The 22425-nt window shown below is 40.7% G+C and overlaps 2 protein-coding genes across 2 annotated transcripts; one reads left to right on the plus strand and one right to left on the minus strand.

Annotated features, from left to right (window-relative positions):
- Positions 1-5392: 5392 nt before the first annotated feature.
- On the minus strand, positions 5393-7637 carry cnpy4 (canopy FGF signaling regulator 4). Its single transcript, XM_030779138.1, has 6 exons — positions 7553-7637; positions 7061-7187; positions 6368-6464; positions 6106-6228; positions 5688-5805; positions 5393-5508 (listed from the first exon to the last, which is right to left on the minus strand). Exons 1-6 carry the CDS (start codon positions 7635-7637, stop codon positions 5393-5395), a joined length of 666 nt encoding a protein of 221 aa, XP_030634998.1.
- A 4878-nt stretch (positions 7638-12515) lies between these two features.
- On the plus strand, positions 12516-22403 carry LOC115816981 (calpain-5). Its single transcript, XM_030780184.1, has 12 exons — positions 12516-12680; positions 15374-15505; positions 15721-15932; positions 16213-16405; positions 18114-18307; positions 18903-18980; positions 19135-19609; positions 20988-21110; positions 21361-21557; positions 21785-21903; positions 22013-22149; positions 22239-22403. Exons 1-12 carry the CDS (start codon positions 12516-12518, stop codon positions 22401-22403), a joined length of 2190 nt encoding a protein of 729 aa, XP_030636044.1.
- Positions 22404-22425: the final 22 nt, after the last annotated feature.

Consider the following 22425-nt stretch of genomic DNA (forward strand, 5'->3'; position numbering starts at 1 on the left):
ATAATCTCTTTTCTGCTGGTAAGTAAATTGAACAATATAACATCACAGCTTTTAACACTGACTCTCCAATATTCCCTGTCTCAATCCTTTGACAGTTAAGATACAAATTACTGTGAAATAGTTATTGTCCAAATCACTTTCTTCTGTTTGTAAACTTTTTGAGTGTGTCAGTTAAATGACTAATGTCCAAGTATTTATTATTAATTTAGCTGAGCTGGGTAAATATATGTTTTCTAAACGCTGGCCTTTTTACATTGTATGAGTGACAACTCTGTGTAGCAAGTCATGGCTCCACCCACAGTTTGAGTGGAGTACCTTCTTCACTCCTCAACAGCTTAAAGGCAAAGAAACAAAAAGAACTCCAGTTTTGTGGCCAGCTGAGTCGAAACAGCTCACAGGAAAAAATTCCTCTCTCCCATGAATGACCCCGTGAGAAACCTGAAATACAAGGGAGAAGAAAAAAGAGCTATCAGTCCCTGGAGACTTTCATGCGTCATGGTTTTCCAAAGTTAGGTAGCCCCATGTATATTGATTACACACACACTGGGATTCCGAGTGTTCCACAAACCAAGCGGAATTGGGCAGGATGTATGGCCTGGATCAGGATTTCAGTTCAGTGGGATATTTTAAAACCTCTCAAACCAACACTAATAGGGAATGCAGAATGGAAAGCTAATAAGAAAGTAAGAAAGCAACCTAAATATACAGCCCAGACTGGGCAATCAAAATGGAGTCAGTGACATCATCGATCAAGGCGAATGTCACCCACCAATGACATTTGGGTCACTGTGATTCCTCAGGAGGACCACAAATTGCCCAACAGTTATTTCTGAGGGGACAATACAATATTTTACACGTGGAATACTGACTATGTGAAGAAATTATTTAGAAGTGGATGAAAAGAGAACTGTGTGGAAGACTGCTTGTAGGTTCTTCCCAATTATGTCAATGTTCCCTTGTTTTGGAACAACAACTCCCTCGGTTTTAAACAAGAAATTTAAAAGTTTGTATAAATGTTTGAATCTAAATCGGTACAGTGAAAAAAAGAAAAGAGAAAATTGCCTCGATGTTTTTTGCACTCTTTCTTATGACCACAGTAGTTCCAACTGACTCTTGATGAGAAAAAATGAAGATTTCCTGTTTTCATGGATATTTGCTTCAAGCCATAATGAAACAAACACATGTAGATTAATTTGTAGTGCGTGCGACATATGGAAGATCGTTGTGCGTACAAGTGGTAGATGCCTTTCCGGATGTTTGTTTGCTGTTTTGATAGTTTCATCAGACTGACCTGTTTATCAGGCTCACTGCTGCTCAGGCCTGGTTCTCTGATTTAACTTCATATAACTGCTACGTGTCTCACAGACCAAATCATTGCCATCCACCAACGCTTAGCTGGTCAAACAAATCAACTATACTCAAATTAAAAAATGTTAGATATGAGATCTTCCCGAAATGTACAATTAATCCAAGAGGAAATTTTTATCAGAGGAAATACTGCTTTTGCAGCTCTATTTAAAAGTCAGAGATTACTTTATGCTTTTGTGAAATGCTACAGTGAACAGTCACTTAAAGGAGAAAACTACTGAAACGGAAGAGCCCACTGTCCATCAGAGCAGAAACAGGCCCACTTCTCAGGAGTTGTGTGTGGATTTGGCATGGCCTGAGGTGAAAAAAAAGCAAAAAACAAAGGAATACCATTTTCTGACCCTCATACAAAATCTTTTTAGTTATACAGATAAAGGCAGAGATGACTAGAGGTGTTGATTTTTTTTAAATTAATCAGTAAGGTATGAACAATCAAACTCTAAACTAATCTTTGTTAGCTGGGTAAAACCTGAAGGCATTAAGGTTACACTGTAGTTTATTGTCATGTAGGCGAGGCATGAGGGGAGGGAGAGGGGAGGAGCCTGTTTGCTGGGCATCTGTCAGACAACTGGACAAGAAGTTGGACACTTTGAAAAGTGGTCAGTGAAATATATTAGTGTCAGATAAGAGGTATATTTAAGAACGAAATGGTCAGAAGTGTCTTCATAACAACGAGCAAATGAGGTTCATTCAAGATGCATCAAACTGGTAGATTAATTTCAGACATACTTCAGAGAAAACACTTTGTACATATTCAACATGGTAATAATCTCTATGAATAATGTTTCCTACAAGTTTATGTTTAGAGCTCTGTCCAGGATTCTTAAACAATGCGGAGATTGTGAGTCAGGTATGTTTAATGTGAAATGGCAGGTAGTACATGCTACATTTAAAAGGTTTTACTCTGTTGGATGAAAATCACAGCTCTCTCCCTTCCTTGTTCCTTCTCTCTCTCTCTCTCTCTCTCTCTCTCTCTCTCCCTCTCTCTTTGATGAAGGCATATCTGGTATCAGGGGGGTCATGTCTGGCTCTATGGTAGCCACACAAGTGTTCACGTAGTTGTTAAGGTAGATGCCTAGCCAAGCCAACTGCCGCTTCCAGGTTTATGACATCACCCAGAGTGAAATCAAAACTTAAAGTCATGTTGTAGTGCCCCCTACTGGCTGAAATATGCACTATCAATCCAACTAAACCTGTAAGACCAACCAAATCTAAAGAAAAAAAACCTTGAAGGTTATATCTGTTAAATCATTTTGTCTATTACAATTTTTGAGTAAATGTTGCCCTGCCACCACTGTTTTTGTCGTCATTTCATTTTTAAAAGGACTGTGTCCTCAGCACAAGGTCTGGTGAGATTTTTCAAAAAAAAAAAAAAGTTTTGAAATTGCCATCCAATCTCAATAAATATGGTAAAAAAAGAAAAAAATCCGGTAAAAAAATATGCTGGATTTTTGACTAAACAATGGGCCATTTTCAGAAATTGTCCACATTATCCACAGTTATCCACTAACACATGCAATACCGTGAAACTGTAAAGACCTGTAGTTTCACTCTAATATGAATAATCACAAATAATCACTCACTCTCTCACAGACAGTCTAAACCTGTTATAGTAACACTCAGTTGTTACAGTCGAAGGCTCCATAGGCAGATTAGGTAGGAGAGTAGATGAGGCAATTACTATAAATCACCGAATTCTCTGTTAGGTGTGCATTACAACACGAATGGAGAAATTGACCCAAACCAAAAGGCTTATAAAAAGAGACTGCTCTTCAAAAACAGTTTTGAACATTTAGAAGCCAGTGCACTTAAAGCTCATACATTCATGCCTCAGGCATAAGCAGCTAGCTCACAGATATGTAAAACTAGTTAGTTTATCATTTGAATTTTTCATTGTGAGAACATTACTTTTTCATTCAGAGAAGTGAACTATTTAAACGTCCATCGTAGGGTGGCAGCATTGAAACAGCAGTAAAGTGTGAAAACTAATTCTCTTTAGTTGAGTAGGACGTGATTTGAATGCAGTTAAATGACCTGTTGCAGGATCTTCCGGCCTGTCTCCAACGTAAGATATCACAATTGTTGAACAGAGCAACAACCTCATACACAGAATGCCTGGATGGTCTTCCCTTACAGGAATCTTCAGTGGGAATAACATCCCAAAGTCTCAAATCCTCCTCTATAAGAGTAATTCCCACACAGAATGGATTGGCATTCACCGTTATCTCCATGGCATTCTTGGTGCACTTCACCGTTACAGTGTTTACAGAGGAACCCCCAATGGATGGGCGAATATTGGAGTAGTAAGGAGCATTTAGACTGTTGGTTTTCTGAGTATAAACTTTCTGACTTTGAAACTGCCACTGGTTAGCAGCTGGTTCAGACAAAGTCATTAAAAGTGGTGGAGATTCGGACGTGTAGAATTCACAGATCACTGACACGAGCAAGATGCAACAGAGCAGTACGTGCTGCAGTATTGCACAGTCCACCTTAGTCAAGAGATTTAAGTTCAAGTTAATGAAGCACAATCTACCAAATCACAGAGAAGAGTTGACTTCTAAGGTACAAACTTTAATGAATGACAGCCAGTGAGTTGGCATCTTTCAAACACCCTTCTGAACTTACTTTAGTTTGATTGGAAAACACATGGTCAGGGAGAGAGCTGAGAGGTTGTGGGCATTCTGTGTGATCTGAGAGAAGGATCGCGAGATCTAGGAAGAGATCTGGGGTTGTTACAGAGTTAGCAAAAAAAGTGTTCTTTGTTCCCACCTTCAGTGGAGCTTGAACGGTTGGAATTGACTGTGTTTATCCAACCTTTCGCACAAGGCGTTTATTTCTGGTTCAAAAATGCTTGTTTAATTAGTCAAAAGGCCTGCAGATTAATTGAGCTGAAGTGATGTAACAGCATGGCGATAAGGTAAAAACCCTGATCAGTTGGTGCTGACATAATGATTCAGTAATCAAAACCAAGTCAGAGGAACTCATGTGTCTCAGAGCTCTAATAAGAGTAATATGACAGGAGCACTACACACTAGTGGATTAGGTTAAATTATCAACCATGTTCCTTTATCCAGTTATTACGGATTACTGGAAAATGGGTAATCCTACAGATTTTTGGAAAGTACCTGTGTGTTCCAGGGTAATATTATTAAAGTCTTCAGTCTTCATAAAGAGTTCATCTGAATGTAAAAACAAGGTCAGGAAACAGAAAGAATTTATTTATTTTTTACAAAAGGTAAAAATTGCAGATATTACATTTTGAAACTTTAAAAAGTAGTGTAATATACAGTTTGTGCCTCATCCATAAACATATGATCATAGGGACAAAAATGGCCGAGTAAATATACAACACTGATGAGAAAACATTTTTGCTTCACCTTTCCAAGTCAAAAAAAGGACCTTTTTCCCTTAATGAGACAATTCTTAGTGTAAACAATAGAGTTTTAGTGTACCTTATCCAGCTGTACTCTGCTGTATAGTTAAGCTTGCATTGTCACATCTCTGAAAAAGTCAATGGTATAATATAATATTCAAGAAAATGCAAATGTAAATAATAGTGTCTCTACGAAGCATTATCCAAAAAGCATCATATAAGTTATGTAAACACAGGTGACACTGTTTATATTCAATGGTTGTATGCATGTCATAGAACTGAATGGACTGATAAGATTTGTTGGGGGAAGTCACCAGTGATGGGTTCTTTGAGTAAAAAACCAGTCACAGAAAAAGCTGTCTGTGACAGTACTAGTGCCTGTTGTGTTTAGACAGATCAAATATGCTTGTTTTGTTTTGTTTCATGAGAAAAGATCTCAATGGTTACCTTGAGAAATTGTTTTTCATCTTTGGAGAAACCAGCATATAACTTCATATCCTTCATTTCACTGTGCTACACAATCATGATGAGAAAAACAACACTTATTGGTCAGTCATTTTGGCAAACTGACCATCCTTGAGTCTCTGGTGGAAAAGGACAACGTTGATTTGTCCCGTAGCTTTGCCCTGAGCCGCTGTGTTGGATCCTGTGTCAAAATTCTCCAGCATCATGTGTTTTTCCTCTGTCCTCCCCCTCTTCCTCATTCACAGCCTCCTCCTTCGATTCCTTTTTCCCCATGTCACCTTTCCACATCTCATTCAGACATTCTGAGGGGGGGGGGGGATAGAGAGAGAGAGAGAAAGAGAAAGAAAATCGAAGAGGAAGTAACACAGGATGATGAACACTGGATGCCCTTCGAGGTTTTCTCAGAAGAGTGGGTGTGTACTAATAAGAGTTAAGTTGTTGAGAGTGTAAAGCTTTATCCGCTTTATAAAGGTAATCTCACCCTGGTCCAGGCCTTTCAGGACATGGTTCTCACACAGGAAACTCTCCAATCTCTCATCCTGATGATGGAAATACCAATTCTCCACCACCTCCTCATACTCCTCCAACATCGTCTCACACTGAAAAATACACAGTATGGTTACACAACAGGTGCGCGCACACATACACACACACTTAAAGTTCACATTTGCTTTGCATTGTCTTACACTCAAGCGCACATTGTGGGTTACGTAATACACATTAAGTTCACATTTGCTTAACACTGTCTTATGCCAAACACACAGCATTGGTCACACAACACAAACTTCTTCACCATGTTATCATATTTTCCCAATGTTCTAACTCTATAAAACACCCACGCGTTACTGTCCACACAGAAACAACAAACAAAACGTCCGTGACTTGGAGACTGTCTGTACCTGTCTCTTCATGTCAGCCACCTCCACAGACGGTTCATCCCATAACTCATAAGGCAGCCCAAGCTCCACCTTCACGCCTTTATTCACTAAGTTCTTCAGCGTGGCCATGGTCTGACTGGTACCCTGGGAAAACATCCAATCACAATGTTTCTGACTATTATACATGACACAGCATCAGTTTACAACAGGATCACAGCAGACTTTGTTCTTTTCTTCAGTGACTTTGGTACGAGAAGGAGAATTTAAAAGGTGGGAGTTGCACCTTGGCGTATCGGAGACTTCCAGGTCTTTCTGCATGGACGCTGTACTGGAGAATACCCTCGCAGATGTTGTCCACAGCCTCCGCCAGGCGGGTTTCACTTAAAAAGTGTTCAAAAAGGCAAAAGGAAAAGCTCAAAATGCCAATTGAGATTCTGCACATAAACATATTTGTATTAAAACTAATAAATCTCATAAAACTAATGAATCATAAAACTGCTCAGACCTGAACTTGAATATGAAATATTTCAGTGTTGTGCATACTGTACAAAGTTATGCATTAGTTATGTAACATATGCAATTATGAAATTACGTCACTACATATCAAGATTATTAGTTATGCATTCAAAACAAAAACATAAACAGAACAATCAAAGGGAATCCAAAACTTGGTCCAAACGAAGTTTTTAAACACCTTAAAGGACCAAATAGGGAACTTGCAAAGTCCAAAAAACCCCCAACAACAACAACAACAAACAAACAAACAACAAAAAACACCATAAAGTCATTCGGAAGAGTATGAAGCCAGGCAAGCTGCTGTCACTACACGGTTTTTGAATACTGAGAGGAGACCTACGGAGTTTTTCGTTTGTTTTCAAAACCCTGATGTTTGGGGATCAGTTGATTCTATTGTCATATATTTTAACATTTTTCATTATTGTTCGAGCTCGTGCTCTTTGTCGACAAATGAACTTACGAAGTGTTGTATTTGATCTTGCGCCGGCGTTTTCCCGTGTCCAGAACCTCTCCCAGCTCCAGAACCTCTTTAGAACGTCCCGTTCGGTCCAGAGCTGCTTGAAGTTCCACGGTCAGAAACTTACACACTGAAAGGTACCCAAGGTAATGAGCAACGTAAAACTTGCGATGTGTTCAGATCAAAATAATGATATGAAACATATTGTCTAGGCGGAAGGTTCACACCCACTAGCGAACTAAAGAAAGTCACCGTAAATGAGAGTTACACGAGCGACAGAGTAGCTCAGTGATAAGACTGCCTCAAAAACAATGAAGTCAGTAGGTTACACTCTTTAAACATATTAGCATCCGAAGTACAGCAGACATGCATAATGTAGTGCGTATAGAGCACCATTTGCTCACACGTTTTCTTGTTTTCAGATATCTCCTTTTCTTTGCTGAAAACGTGCACCGCAACTTGTGACTTTGAAAGTAAAAGTTAGGGTTTACTAACCTTCGCATTTATTTGGGAGCCTTTCTTCCTGCTCCGCAAAGGCAAGGTTAAAGATCCAAAACACGCACAACAGTGTTCGTTTCATCACAGCCTTTATTTACTAATTGTAGACGTGGACACTATACCAGTTCATCAAAGCCACATCGGCATTTTTTGGGTCTCTTCTCCCAGACTGATGGCTTAGAGTTTGCGCAGATGTAAACCTGAGAAAAGAGAGAACGTGCACTCGGTCGAAGGAAACACAATCGATTGCAGATCATATCGAACGCGAAAAGAAAGTGGGAAAAACTCTGGTATATCCAACTATTTTAAATCTAATCCGTCAGCTGTAGACTACATATGTATTTAAAATTAGAAATCTGGAAGTAACCGTTCCCTACAACAGACCACCAGTGCGTGCAACAGAAACAAGAGTTTTATTATTTAGGTGGCAATCTTCAGCTTAAAGTATTTTAACTGGTAAAAATCAACGCACGGAGTTTATATATTTTTCTTTGCGTATTTTTTTTATTTGGTCACAAATTACATACAGCATGAAAAAGTCCTGCCTTGTCCGCAGACTCTCAGATGATGGCGGGCTTCAACCTCTTCACTTCATCAAGTTCTACTTGACCTAACAGCTGTCAAATTCACATCGCAATGAATCTAACTCACCTCTCACTCCAGCTTTGATAGACTGCAGCAGCAGACTCTCTCTCTCTCTCTTTCTGTCTCCGTGTCCTTCTGATTTTACGGGCATTTGTGGATGACAGAGGGCAGATACTTTGACGATATGGTGGCTGGATGGAGTTTAGGATCAAAATGTTCAATGCACAAATTAATAAAAGAAAGATGTATTTATAGCAGTGACACATTCATTGTTTTGCGTTAGACGCTGGGCTCCAGTGTTTCTGACGGCACTTACTGTCCTCACATCCGGTGGGGAATTTGGTGTCGGTTGAAATTGACACAGTTTGAGGATTTCAACACAGAGTGGTACAGGTTGAAAGTGGACACTTCCCAAAAATCAGGCAAAAAGGATCATTCTTTTTCGAGAATGTGAACATTGTAACATATCACCAAACCTATGTTCAAAATTAAAAACATTCCATATCACCCATATACAAACAACTGACTCAGTGGTTTCATTAGACGTTTTAGGCCCATTAATGATATATTAAGCTAGTTCCTGTCAACTCAGATAAGAATTGTTAAACTCTCTAAAAACCGAATAGAATTTACAGGAATATAAATCATTATCCACCCACCTGCTTACTAAATGAATTGTCAATGTTTGTCAGTGTTGCTGAAGAATATCTTAGTTTAAAACTAAGTAAATGAAGTACAGATTTGAAAAAAACAAAAAACAAAACAAAACGCTGGTCCCCACTAGGAGAACAATGTTTTTCTAAACTATATTGTTGTTATTGATAAAAACAAAAAGTGTAAACATTTCTTTGGTTAAGCTTAGGGTTAGGGTTAGAGTTATAGAACGGTTAGCGTTCTTTAGTTACAGGGTAATGGGAGTCAACGCGAAGTCCCCACTAGGATATGAATAAAGGCTTGTGTGTGTGTGTGTGTGTGTTACAGTGCTGATTGGTGGCCTCAGGGGACTCAGGTATCAGTGACACACGCTTAATGACAACAGATATGGTGTGATAAACTTACTGAGAGAGAGAGAGCAAGAGAGAGCGAGCAAGAGTGAGAGAGTGAGAGAGAGAGAGTGTGAGAGAGAGAGAGAGAGAGAGAGAGAGAGAGAGAGAGGAGTTTTATATTGACACTAACTGGAAAGCCTCAGCAGAAGTAGTGAAGAAAATATGTATGGATTGCTGTATGCTTTCAATGTCACCGGGTACATAGAAATGAATGAGACATTCACTCATCTAATTTATGTTCCTTTGAGTAGCAGTGAGTAGAAAAGAGTAGTGGGGAGGAGGGAGAGAGAGTGAGAGCAAGAGTAGAAGGGGGGGGGGTGAAAAAGAAGAGGATAAGGACAAGTCCAAGCTGGCGCAGTCTGCAAGGAGGCACTTGTTCAGCATGTTACTGGGCAGCTAGGGGTCAACAAGAGGACAGAACTAAATACATTAGACCAGAGAGAGAGAGAGAGAGCGTTCAGATACAAAGACATTCAGATACAGAACGGAGCAAACAGGGTTCCTTTCCGTTTTTGCTGGTGGAATGAAAGTTTGGAGGCTTTGAGGGCCTGTTTTGTTTTTTGTTTTTTTTTTTCCTTTTAAATATATATACGTAGGACGTGCAGGAGACTGAGTGTGTTGCTGAGACTGGTTTGGCTAACGTCTGAATTCTTTCTCTCCGGACGTGTGTGAAATAGATAAGTCCATCCTGCATGCGGCATGTTTTAAAGAGGCATGTTCGCTCAGTCTTTTACCTGAGCCCTTAACATTGTTACTGATTGTCATTGTTATGTAATTTTGTTTAGAGATAGTTTGTGCAGGGGATGACATTACAACTGCAGAAGCACACATACACACACACACACACCCCTCACTCTCCTACTGTTGAAAAGCAGCACTTGTTGCTAATCAACTAACACACCTTGATCAAGTTGACAGACTGATGTGTGTGCCGTGACATACTTAAAACAACATGTGCATTGAGTGATGAGGCACAAACACAAACACACGCACGCACACACACACACACACACACACACACACGCACACGGGACAATGCGACACATATATAACGGAACAGACAGTAAGACCAGAGCTTAGGTAGAGATGTGCTAGCACACACATTAGAAGACCAGCACACCAAGACGTCCACAGAACCACAGATCTGTTTTGCTGAGACTCAAGGTTCTCAGCACCTGTTTCTAGACGAAGATCAGTTTCCTTAGTGATGTAACACGGACAGGTAACAACAGAAAGGCAACACCTGTGTCTGCTGCTCGTCATCTCCACGTATCACACACATGGCAAATGGAGAACGGGCTACCCTGACAACCAGCTAACACAAAGCTTTGAAAGCTTCCCTGTATTGAGAAAGGCATTCGAAACTTTGCTAAATACCAAGTGGAAGTTTAAAGTGGAGTGAACTCTCAATTGCCTCTAAATTACGGAGCCACACACTGGATCCCTGAGCCACGGAAAACTGAACTTATTGGAGGTAAGAAAAATCATTTTTAAATTCATCGGTTCTCTGGAAAAAAAAAATCTGTTACAGAATTTAGCAAATACATAAATACAGTTTTAATGTCACAGTCCTGTTAGAATACACGTTCATTACAAGAGACAGTTTTTTTTCTCATCAGTTTTATTTATTTGGAAAAACATATCCATTCATCTTTTAGTTTATCTAAGTTAATAATTTTGTTTATATGTTGGATCATACAAGTACATCCATTAACCATCAAATGTTTTACATTTTATTTTATATCACTGTAAATATCATTGATTCTTCATAATGTTAATATGCATAATGCTAATATGTGCACACATAAATATCAAAGTATATACTGACAATAAAATGTAATTTTATGCCTGTTTTTCATAAATGGTAAGATATGTTTTAAGTTGCAACGATGATACTGTGCTTCCCTGAAGTATCAAATATCATTCATTTATAATTAACTCCATTCAGTTCCTTCATGTTGACAAAAGTTTTCTCCCTTTGAAAAATATATAAATATGTGAAGTGTAGTGCAGTGGGTTTATCATCCATACGTACACTGATAGTAGTTGCTTTTAAAAAGATTGAGAAACTCTGTCTGGGAGATTACTGGTGTTGATGTTTTTATCTGGTTTAAGCTCTATGGATGTCCTGTATGCCAAAATCTCAACAAATTTTCACTCAAACCTTAACATGGATCTCTTTCATTATCAGTCTCTCTGTCTCAGTATTTTGTGTTGAAGTACCTGTGGTTATATTTGTGAATCATTTAAATGGGTATTTTATTGATATGCTCACAAACATTAGTGGAGTAAACAATGCTGTGAGATCCAGTGTATCGTGAACTGTATGTTTTTCTGTGTGTGCCGAGTGTATGAGCGGGATATTTCATGTTGTTTATTTGTAAAGGATCCCTCCGTTCGTTTAAAGTGTTTCTGTCTCCTTAGAGAGGGAAGTCGAGAGTGTGGCGTACCAGCTATGGCCTGTGTGGTATTTGCACACACATGCACACACTGCTGATACAAACTACACACACACAAACACACACACAAACACACACACACACACACACACGCACACGCACGCACACACACACACACACACACACATACACACACACACACACTTGGCATACACACTGACACAGAATCGCATTGGCTCACATACTGACGTACTCTTTTGGCTGAGGGCCTGCCCTCTGGCCTCTACCAGAGCTCCTAATGACTAAAACTGCCCCCTAACCTTATTAACCCTATCTTCTATCCATACCATGGCCCCACTCCACTTACTGAAACGAAACCCCTACCCATTGCTACCCCATCCCCCGACACTGAACCCACATGCCAACGTACGTCGCACTCTCCTGCACTGCTCCTAAACCTGTCGGTGATGTCTTGGCATTGGCCAAACCGTAGCTGATCGATTCAGTTCTGTCCTGATCCAAATTGTAAAAAAACTGCATCTCGGATGACAAATGATCCTGTTATTTTAAGATTTCCGATGAGACTCCTGTTTTTAATTCATTGCACATAGCTGATGTAAACTGACATGAATTCCCCCTTATTTTTCCACAGATTCGTCAATGTCATGTCATGGTATTGTAATGAACTTGCTTTAATGTGGTGTCTCAGACGTCAGTAGAACATGGTTAGTGTAACTGTTTGAGAAAAAAGTGTCAGGTTTTGTATGCTGTTAAAGATATGTATAGGTAATCCTGACACAGATCTGTTTTCCTACATTTAATCTCCTCCTGACATCTGAAATGTCATTCTCCTCTCCTCTCATCTCTTCTCTTCTCTTCTCTTCTCTTCTCTTCTCTTCTCTTCTCTTCTCTTCTCTTCTCTTCTCCAGAATGCCAGAACGTCTGTGTCTCTTCCAGGGACAGAGTTACCACAAGCTGAAGCAAGCATGTTTGCGACGAGGGGTCCTTTTCCAAGACCCCTGTTTCCCCCCCTCAGTCCAGTCTCTCTTCTACAAACGTCCACTCCCCCCAGGAATCACATGGAGGAGGCCACGGGTGAGAGAAATAGAACGAGAGAGTGAAACAGTGAAAGAAAGACAAAGATATAGAAATGGAAAGGGATGGTGAATGAGAGTAAGAGAGAAAATGTGGCTAACCTGGTTGATATTTCAATGTAATCTCCGTTTGAATCTTAGTGCACATGCTTGTGTCAGAATCTAATGACAGCATACATGATATTAAACAAATTCTGTTTATATATATATATATATATATATATATATATATATATGTAAATTCTTCATTGGATTTTGTATATATTTGCTGTATTTGTGCAGGTGTTTTCTTTTATTGGATATAAATATAATAATTCTGACATATTACTTTAACATTTTTTAATTTCATTTTTGTTTTACTTTATTTGTACAACACAGAAAGTAGTGCTGATTGATAACACTTTGCGTTCAATCAGATCTATAAATTATATCAGTTTTATATAACCTGAGATTATTTGACAGCAAGAAATCCCGGACGGCTGATATTTTGCTAATTTTCATATTAACCAATCATTTTGTTATCAAATTGGCCTCGCAAGACGGTGACCTTTAAATGAGAAGAAAAAAAACTGCTGCATTTAAGATTAAAAATCAGGAATTTGTCCCTTCTCTGACTGAAAACATGCGCGGGTGCTCTGAAGCGTACAACGTTCATTGTGTTTGACTAGAGGCTGTTCATTTGCGCTCTTTTCCTTTCTGAGTAAGGACTTACTTCATATTTTGACTCTGATGCAGCATGCCCCGTCAGCAGAGCTATAAGAGATATGTTTAATTAAGGGCTTTTCTGGCGGCGACGAGGCGTCAGTCCACCGTAATCCGACCCGGCAGAGAGTGTGAGTGTCGCGTGTGTGGGTTGGGACTCGAAGCAATCCCAAAGCATCGCCGTGTTTGCCCCGGGACGTTCTATAAAAACGGCGCTGATTAAAATAGCATATGTATCTGCTGGAGTGTGACAAATCGAATATAGCGCGGCGAATATGCGTAGATGTGAATAGGCTACTTGTTTATGGCATATAAATGGAGACAATGTTAGCATAGCCAACCATAAAGGTCCAAGGGGAAGATAAGAATAAGTGTTGTTTGACTATGAGTTAATGGATAAAGTGCGTAATAATCTCAGTTTTTGCTTCATACACTGGTTAGTGTTACCTGCGTGTGCATAAATTATCTTTGTCAGCTGAGGTGTGTGTCCGCTGTGGTTCTAATGCAATGTGAAAGTATTTTGAGCGTCAGTCCGCAGGGAATCGAATGTTAGGCTGACATCTGCCACATCATTCTGAGAACACACACACACACACCTTTTTAAATTTAATAGTGATAGGTAGAGGTGTCCTAAAACGTGATTTTTTTGTACGCATTTGTAGATAGTTATATTACAAAATTAAAAACTAAGAAACTGTAAGGAAAATGTATGTGTGTGTGTGTTTATGTATATGTATATGTGTGCTTATGTGTTTGTTTGTGGGTCAACTCTGTAACCTTACACTGACAGATACTCAGAGAGACGGTATTCAATGTCAAAACGCCAATCAGCTGGTTCAAGCTGATCGGCTCACTCTCCTGTACACACTGATGGTGGCCAATGAAATGGGCTGTAAAAACACTTTTACGTGCAGCACAATACAAGCAAATACAAATAGGTTCAGAATGCAAAGACCTCTGATCAGCGGAACAAAGGTAATAAAATAAAATCTAACCACCTCTGGAATGTTTGCCAAGGTCAAAGTCCAAGTACGAATATGTACATTCACATAGGTTATTAAACAAAATGTCTCACTCAAGCCTTGATCTAGAGTCTGTGTCCTGGTGCCAGTTTATCAGAAGATCAAGTATTGTACATTGGTAAATTCATCACGGGTACTTTATTGATTGGTTTATTGTACTAAGTTAGTACAATAAATTAGCTAGCTGTTAAATGAATCTGAGTGTTCCTGAGGAGATTTTAATGATAGTGTTGGAGAAATATTACTCTCCTTTAAGATAACCACTGTAGTAACCATGATAAACAATGTAACAATAATGTATTCATTATTATAGGGGTGAACCAATGTAATCGTTTATATTAACAGCTATAACTATACAATCCTTTGTATTGTAAGAAACATCAAGTTCTCTTTGGTCAGAAAGAAGAGACTTGTGTGGCCCTTTAGGGGACAGCATGTGAGATAAGGATGGCGCCTCTGCCAGAGTGTTGTGGTCAGTCATAATATATGGAGAAGGTGAAATATTCCAGGTTTCTGACATATCTTACTCCACCACTTAGCAGGGCAGTAAATATTGGTGACGACGTTTGGTAAACGTAAAGGAACTAAACAATAACAAAGTAACATAAACCAGCGATGAGAGGGTTCTGTGAAGATGGGCTGGCAGAGGCGCCCCACATACAAAGAGACAAAGTAATGTGTATCTTTTTTTTTGAGAAAACGTGTATAAAAACCAGTGCTTTGTGAGAAGGCGTCGGTCACTCCCCGGGACCCGACTCAGTTTGTTGTGTACCTTTTGAACTATACAATAAACTTACACTGCATCTGACTCATTGTTAGACTCCTATTGTTTTGTCTCAGAACAGGTATCGTGTGGCGTTGGGACTCAGTCTCACTTGGCCCAGGCTGAGAATTTCACCCACAATAGCGTAACCATTATAAGGGAGAATACAGGATTTGTCTTGTTTTTTTTGTACCTCCCATGTCTCAGGAGCTGTGTAAAGACCCTCGGCTGTTTGTGGATGGTATCAGTACCAGGGACTTACACCAGGGAAGTCTGGGTAATTGCTGGATGGTCGCTGCCACATCCTGCCTGGCCACTGAGCCAACGCTATGGAAGAAAGTGAGTGTGTGTGTGTGTGTGTGAGAGAGAGAGAGAGAGAGAGAGAAAGAAGGAGAGAGAAAGAGACAGAAACAGTGGACTGTCTCTATGCTCCTCTACCATTAGTTCAATAGCAGTCCATGGCACCATTATTACTATGTAGTGAAACAGTGATTTTTGTTGTTTATGCCGGAGCACTCTGTCATTGCCTTTCACTCCCACACTCCCTAATCTAGGTGATTCCAGATCACGTGGAACAGGAGTGGAACCCCAAACGTCCGGACCTGTATGCCGGAATTTTCCATTTCCGGTTCTGGCGCTTGGGCTGCTGGACGGACGTGGTGGTTGATGACCGTCTGCCAGTCAGCGAGGACGGTACGCTGCTGTTTTGCCGATCAGCCACGCCGCGGGAATTCTGGAGCGCCCTTTTGGAGAAAGCCTATGCCAAGTGAGACACCTGTTAGATCAGGAACCTCTCCAAAGCCTCCTTTCCTCTTTTCCTCTCCTCTCAGTAGTCTGAGACTGGAATTTAAACTGATATCCGACAACTAAACTCAGACTAGATTATTGTCCAAGATGGATTAAACGAGCATTGAACAATGCCAGATGCTGATAAGACATGGAGACATTGTCCAAAGGAGACAGTGTAGTGTCTCATTTTGTCTCAGACAGTGATCTAGGTTATAGAATGCTCTCTCTCTCTCTCTCTCTCTCTCTCTCTCTCTCAGACTGAATGGTTGTTATGAGGCGTTGGAAGGAGGGAACACGGCAGAGGCTCTTGTGGATTTCACTGGAGGAGTGTCTGAGCCCCTGAGCCTGGACAGGGAAGCACTGACCCAACATCCAGACCAGAGGAGGGCGCTCTTCCAGACGCTGGCCCGGGCGCACAGCCGACGGGCTCTCATCACCTGCTCCATACGGGTCAGAGCCAGTAATTCACAGAGTTCATCCGAAAAACTGACGGAGATGTCCTGTAAACACACACAGAATCAAAGCTGAACACTGAGAGAGTCAGATCTACACAGGGGGTCAAAGCCAAACACTTAATAGGGCAAACTAAAGCATTCAGAGAGGGAAACACAAACATGTCTGGAATCAAACCCAAACACTCAGAGGCAAGCCCAAACACTCACAGAGACACATCCAAACACTCTCCATAATGACTCTAGACTACAAAAACTCTGTTTTTCGGGTTCGGAAACGGTTCATCCAGCATCTTATTTAAAAGAATACATTCACAGCGCTTTTCATTTCATTACACAGAGCAAATGAGAGTAATTTTAAAAAAAACAACTTTTAAATGTCTAATCATAGTTTTTATTAGTAGTTGATCCATGATCCATTTTCTGTCATAAAATGAGCTTACATCACAAAAAAAATTGTAAAAGTACACTGCAATTAAATCATGACGCACACATTTAGCAAACAGAGATATCTATCACGCCTTATACATTTTTTAATTTACACCTGATTTCCTTAAAATCGATCAACAAAGAGAAGTTTCCTCTTTGTCCGTGAAAAGTTGCTGATTCACTGGTTTGTAATTGGACCATTTCATTATTTATCTGTGTAACTGATCTGTCACATAATAGATCTAACTGCAGCCTGTGAGTTGGTGTTCAAACACTTAGCATGCCACGGAAGGCCAAAACATTTGTGACGATTTGCCTCTCTGCAGAAATAGAGTAAATGTTTGAAAATCGCTGTAGCTGGAGTTTCTTATTCCTTTGTGTGTGACTCTTTTCACATCAAGGTGCTGTTCACAGAGGAACACACGGCAGAACCTGCTTGCACCTCCTCTAATTTGTTTTCAGATGTTGGAACATTCCCCAAGTGTGAGGCTCTCATAGCCTCTCATATAATCAATGTGTTATACAAAAGAGTTAAATACTGTTTTACATAATGTTTCATAATGTAAATAAATATGTAATATTTATATAATGTAATAAATGAACAAATATGTAAATGTAATGTAAATAAGGATTCATAATGTTGTTGAACCTTTTCTTAAGTACATTAAGAGACCATGGAACTTTGGTAGCCAAAGGGGGGGGGCGGGTTCGTGGCTTGATATGGAACTGCCCTACACGCACAACTAATACACAACTGATATTCACACAACAGCTGGACTGAGAGGAAAAAAATTCTTCTGCATCCGTGCCCTAAATCCCACACAAATCTTGTGGACATTCCAGTTTCACCTAAACACTCACACACTGAAACACTCAATCGGTCAAGTGTCAACGATACCTGAGACACACTCACATGCACACACACAAACATGAAGGCTCAAACTAAGCTCAGTTTTGCCAGACCACTACACTCTGTGCTCTTTAGAGTGAGGTAGTGTGGATATAAACTATAGGACAACCTGTGACTTGTCTTTCATTAAACCATGCTAACCATGAATCTTCCTCTTTCTGGCTCCCTCTCCCTCACTGGCTTCTTTTTCCTCTTCCTTTTCACTATGCTCATAACTCCCTTTCTCCCTTCTCTTTACTCCCATGCCCCTGTTTTATCCTTCCCCGGTGTTCCTTATCATGCCTTTTTGTTTATCTCATTAAATCTCCTCCCTTCATTAACATTTAATTTTATTCATTCCTCTGTCTTCTCCATCTCTCCTCTCCAGCCAGAGGAAGGGGAGCGTATAGAGTCTGTGTTGGACTGTGGCCTGGTGCGGGGTCACGCATATGGCGTAACGGCTGTGAGGAAGGTTCGTGTGGGTGAGCATTTACTGGGCGTGTGTGGAACCTCACGCCTCTGCATGGTGCGCATGAGGAACCCCTGGGGAACGGCCGACTGGACCGGAGCCTTTAGCCAGGGGTGAGGATTCATTTCTACATCCGCATATTCAGCCGTCTGTCTGTTCTCCCATTTGCTGTTTATTCATCTTTCCACACATCCATTCATTCTCCATTCTTCAATTTGTCCACCATTAATCTGTCTGTATTGTTTCATTATTGTTATAAAAAGTATTATACCATCTCTATATTGCTTAAGGAAAGAACATTGTTTTACTGTGTAACTCCATCAGAGTGTAATATATAGTTTTAAATATACTTCCTTGCAAAGGCAAAGAGCAGTAACTTTGCAATAAAATGAAACTGAAGAAAATGTTTGTTTGTCTTTTTGTCCATCCAAAAATGATGTGGGTAGATAAATGATAGTTTTGTCTGAAAAGTAGTTGAACCAGGTTATGACAAGATAAAACAAGGAACTAGAGAGACATACTTTGGTCGCAACTCAATTATTCCAAATGTGTAGTTTTTACCTTCATTTTTTTTTGCGGGGGGGGGGGTGGTTTGTTTTTTTTGTAGTTCACGTATGGCAATATAGTACCTTAGTTTATTCTTTTGATTCTGTTTGTTTACATCAACGATGGATGACAAGGCCAGGTTGTTTTTGGCGCCCCCTGCAGGTCTCCACAATGGCAGCAGCTGAACCGCACTGAGCGAGAGAGAATGGGGCTCATCACTCGAGACGTGGGAGAGTTCTGGTAAACTTAACACCTACAAGTACCTGATTCAATGAGGACTTGTGTGTATGGAGTAAACTGTAAACCACCAATACTTTTTTGATAAAACAAAGTACATCAGCCAGATTTTACCACGAGAAAAAAAAAAAACAGTTCACATGTTGTTTTCCCTCAGGATGGAGTTTGAGGATTTCTGTCGATATTTCACTGACATGGTGGTGTGTCGGCTGGTGGAGAGGTCACTGTTCTGGCCCAGATCCCATTGGAGGGAGGCCCGCTGTTCTGGGGAGTGGACCCAAGGCCCAGTGGAACCCTGGCCCGGTGCAACAATCTCCCCAAGCACCAAGACGCCCCCAGCTCGAGGCATCCACGTTGGCCAACCAGGCCTGGCCCAGAGAGGAGACAGGAAAGAGGAGAGACTGGGTGAGAGACAGAGAGACCTCCGAGCCCACAGAGAGAGAACCAAAGAAAGAGAAAAACAGAAGACTGGGCTGGCAAAAGGAGGAGAGGCAATTAAAAAGAAGACGGAGGCGCGCATCGAGAGGAGTGGAGATGGACTGATGAACGGAGGATGGGAGAGAGAGATGGATAAGAGAAGCAGGTGTGGTGGCTGCATCAACCACAGAGATACGTTTCTCAACAACCCTCAGGTATTGCTGAACATTACACAGATGTCTGCAGTATCAACACAGACCGTTCTGCTGTGACAGTTGGTAGAGAAGTTATTTATTTAGCTGAGTGGGTAGAGACACTCCCATATTCTTCTATTTTTGAACTTCAGCAGAATGGAAATAGATGTGGCATTTGTCCTTGTGTTATACAGGGAAGGGTTGGACTGCTGTAAAACTCCATAGACATGTTCTTAGTATGGCTGTCCATCTCTTTCTGTCTCCCTTTCAGTATATACTAGGGACGTAATGATACCAAAAACTCACAGTATGACAATACCACGATAAAAAGTCCACGATACGATATTATTCATGTAAAATTTGTTTTTCCTTTTAAATTAAAGTGCTTCTGCTTTAGCAACTAAAGTGACTTTCATCTACAGATATTGCATGCACACATTTGTTGTTGCTGTTTTTTTTTCTTTTTTTAAAATATAATCTTCATAATTGCCAGTGACAGCCTGTGATGGCCCGTTAGCAAATCGAGGATACCATGATCCACTATACAATCTGATGGTTAGCTAATTCAGACAGTGATCTGGCTTATGACGTCAGTAATTCCATACTACATAACCGCAAAAACACACAAAAAAATATCCCTTTCCACACAAATGAATGTACAAATCTGGCTGTCTTGGTGAGCTACTTAGCTAACTTGCTTAGCTGGCCACACAACATTTAAAGTCTGAAACTTAGCAGGGTAATGTCAGCAATTGCCCTACATGCACCAAGCATTTGTGCAGTGTGGACTGACAGCACTTGGTTCTTAGAGTTGCCCACCATTACATACGGGTATCATGATTTGATGCTTCATAATGACAAAACAAATGTAGCTTTTAAACTAAATGTTAAACGTGTGCAGCAAACATTGCTTCTTTTCCTACTACACTTGTGTCTCCCCAGCAGCAGCCAACAACTTCTGTTCCCAGCGAACTCTTATCTGTCAAATAAAGCTCTGTAATTGGCCAGCCTGGATGTGACATGCATGCTGCCTTTAAGCTGTGTGTTACTTTTTTTTTTTTTTTTTCAATTATCATCTTGACCAGCTGAAGTGTCTTAATCAGTTCACTAAAATTTTCGACAAGGAGAGATAGTAGAACGCAGATATACGAACACAATGACCATGTAATGGCCTGGTAGATTTCATCACGACGGTATTGAGACACTTTACTTATTGGGATATCACGAAATGAGATATATCGTTACATCCCTAGTATATACCATCCCTCCCTCCCTCCCTCCCTCAGTTCTCATTATGCTTCTCTTTCCTCTTATGTCTCTGCCTTTTTTCTTGTCGTACCTGATTACTTGACTTTGTTTCTCTATCTCCTTCTGCACTCTCCATTTGTCCCTCTTTCAGTTCATGTTCGAGGTGCAGGGTGAGGGAGAGGAGGTGCTGATTTGTTTACAACAGGAGGACAGAAGGATAAGAAGGAGAGAGGGAGGAGGAGAGAATCTACCAATTGGCTTTGAGGTCCTAAGGGTGAGTGGTGAGCTGACTGACAGATGCTCAGCCAATAGCAGCTTAGTGCATGGCATTTGGGTTGTACCACACCTGCAGAACTGAATGAATCCAGTGTATTGTGTTAACAAAACAAACTTCAACTTTTTCCCTAAACATTTTGTGAACCATCCTAAGAGTAAGCTTTTGAAACTGGAATGTGGCTAGAGAAAGCCCAATGTGGAAAGGTCTTTTGAGGTTAAGCAGAAGAATGTTGTGCCTTAACACTCAGATGGAGGTGAACCGCACGTGTCGCGTACAGTGTGTGAGTGAACAAGCTGCCAGCTCTGTGTATATGGATTCCCGGAGTGTGGCCCTGCGGGTTACCCTGGGACCTGGACGCTACGCCCTCCTACCCACAACCTTCCAACCAGGCAACACCGGACGCTTCTTGCTCCGCCTCTTCTCTCACTCCCACATTGGACTGAGGTGAAGATGAGTAGATCGACCAGCCAGTCAGTCTATGTGCAGTTCTGCATAACTGTCTGTTTTATGTTTCTTAATGAAATGAATTCCTGCTCTTTAAACTGAGTTTAACTTCACTTGAAACACCTTGTCTAGCTTTACCTCGGTAATTTCCTCTTTCAACATCTCTCTCTTACCTTTCTTTCTCTCTCTCCATTCTCTCTGTATTTCTCTCTTTCTCTCTCTCTCAGGGAGCTGAAGGAGGAGTTACCTGTTCCCGCTCTGTGGCAGTGTTGTCTGCCCCAACCTGTAGTCGTTACCACTGTGCATCTCCGCAGAGCCTCCGGACTCAGTCGACCCAAACAAAGGGGTCTGTTTAATCCTTACCAACCTACTTATTCTACCTTACTTGTCTCTCTTCTGTACTATCTATATATCAAGCAAACTCACCAGTTCATTGCTCTACCAATACTTCTCAGCCCCAGATGTGTATGCAGTTATTCGCTGTGAGGACGACAATATAAAGACACGTGTCTTTACAGAAGATGGCAACCCAGAGTTCAATACCAAAGCCATAATTTACAGGAGATATCCTGACACACATATCCACATAGAGGTGACAGAAATGATTTGATTGACACTACAAATAGTGATGAAGTAGGAATAGCTGAATACTAATACGTGTGTGTGTGTGTGTGTGTGTAGTTATGGAGTAGAGGCTTGCTGTGGGACACTTATCTTGGAGCAGCTCGACTCCAGACTGGGGATAACGAAAGAGGGCGAAACAGAGTGATTGATCTGAAGGGTGGCCAGTCTGGAGGATGCATCTATGTGGAGACTTCTTCCAGCCAGTGCCTGACTGAGCTGTGATTGACATCTGGTGTTGGTGCCA

The sequence above is a fragment of the Chanos chanos genome, chromosome 7, assembly GCF_902362185.1.
Source record: "Chanos chanos chromosome 7, fChaCha1.1, whole genome shotgun sequence".
Classification (NCBI taxonomy): Eukaryota; Metazoa; Chordata; class Actinopteri; order Gonorynchiformes; family Chanidae; genus Chanos; species Chanos chanos.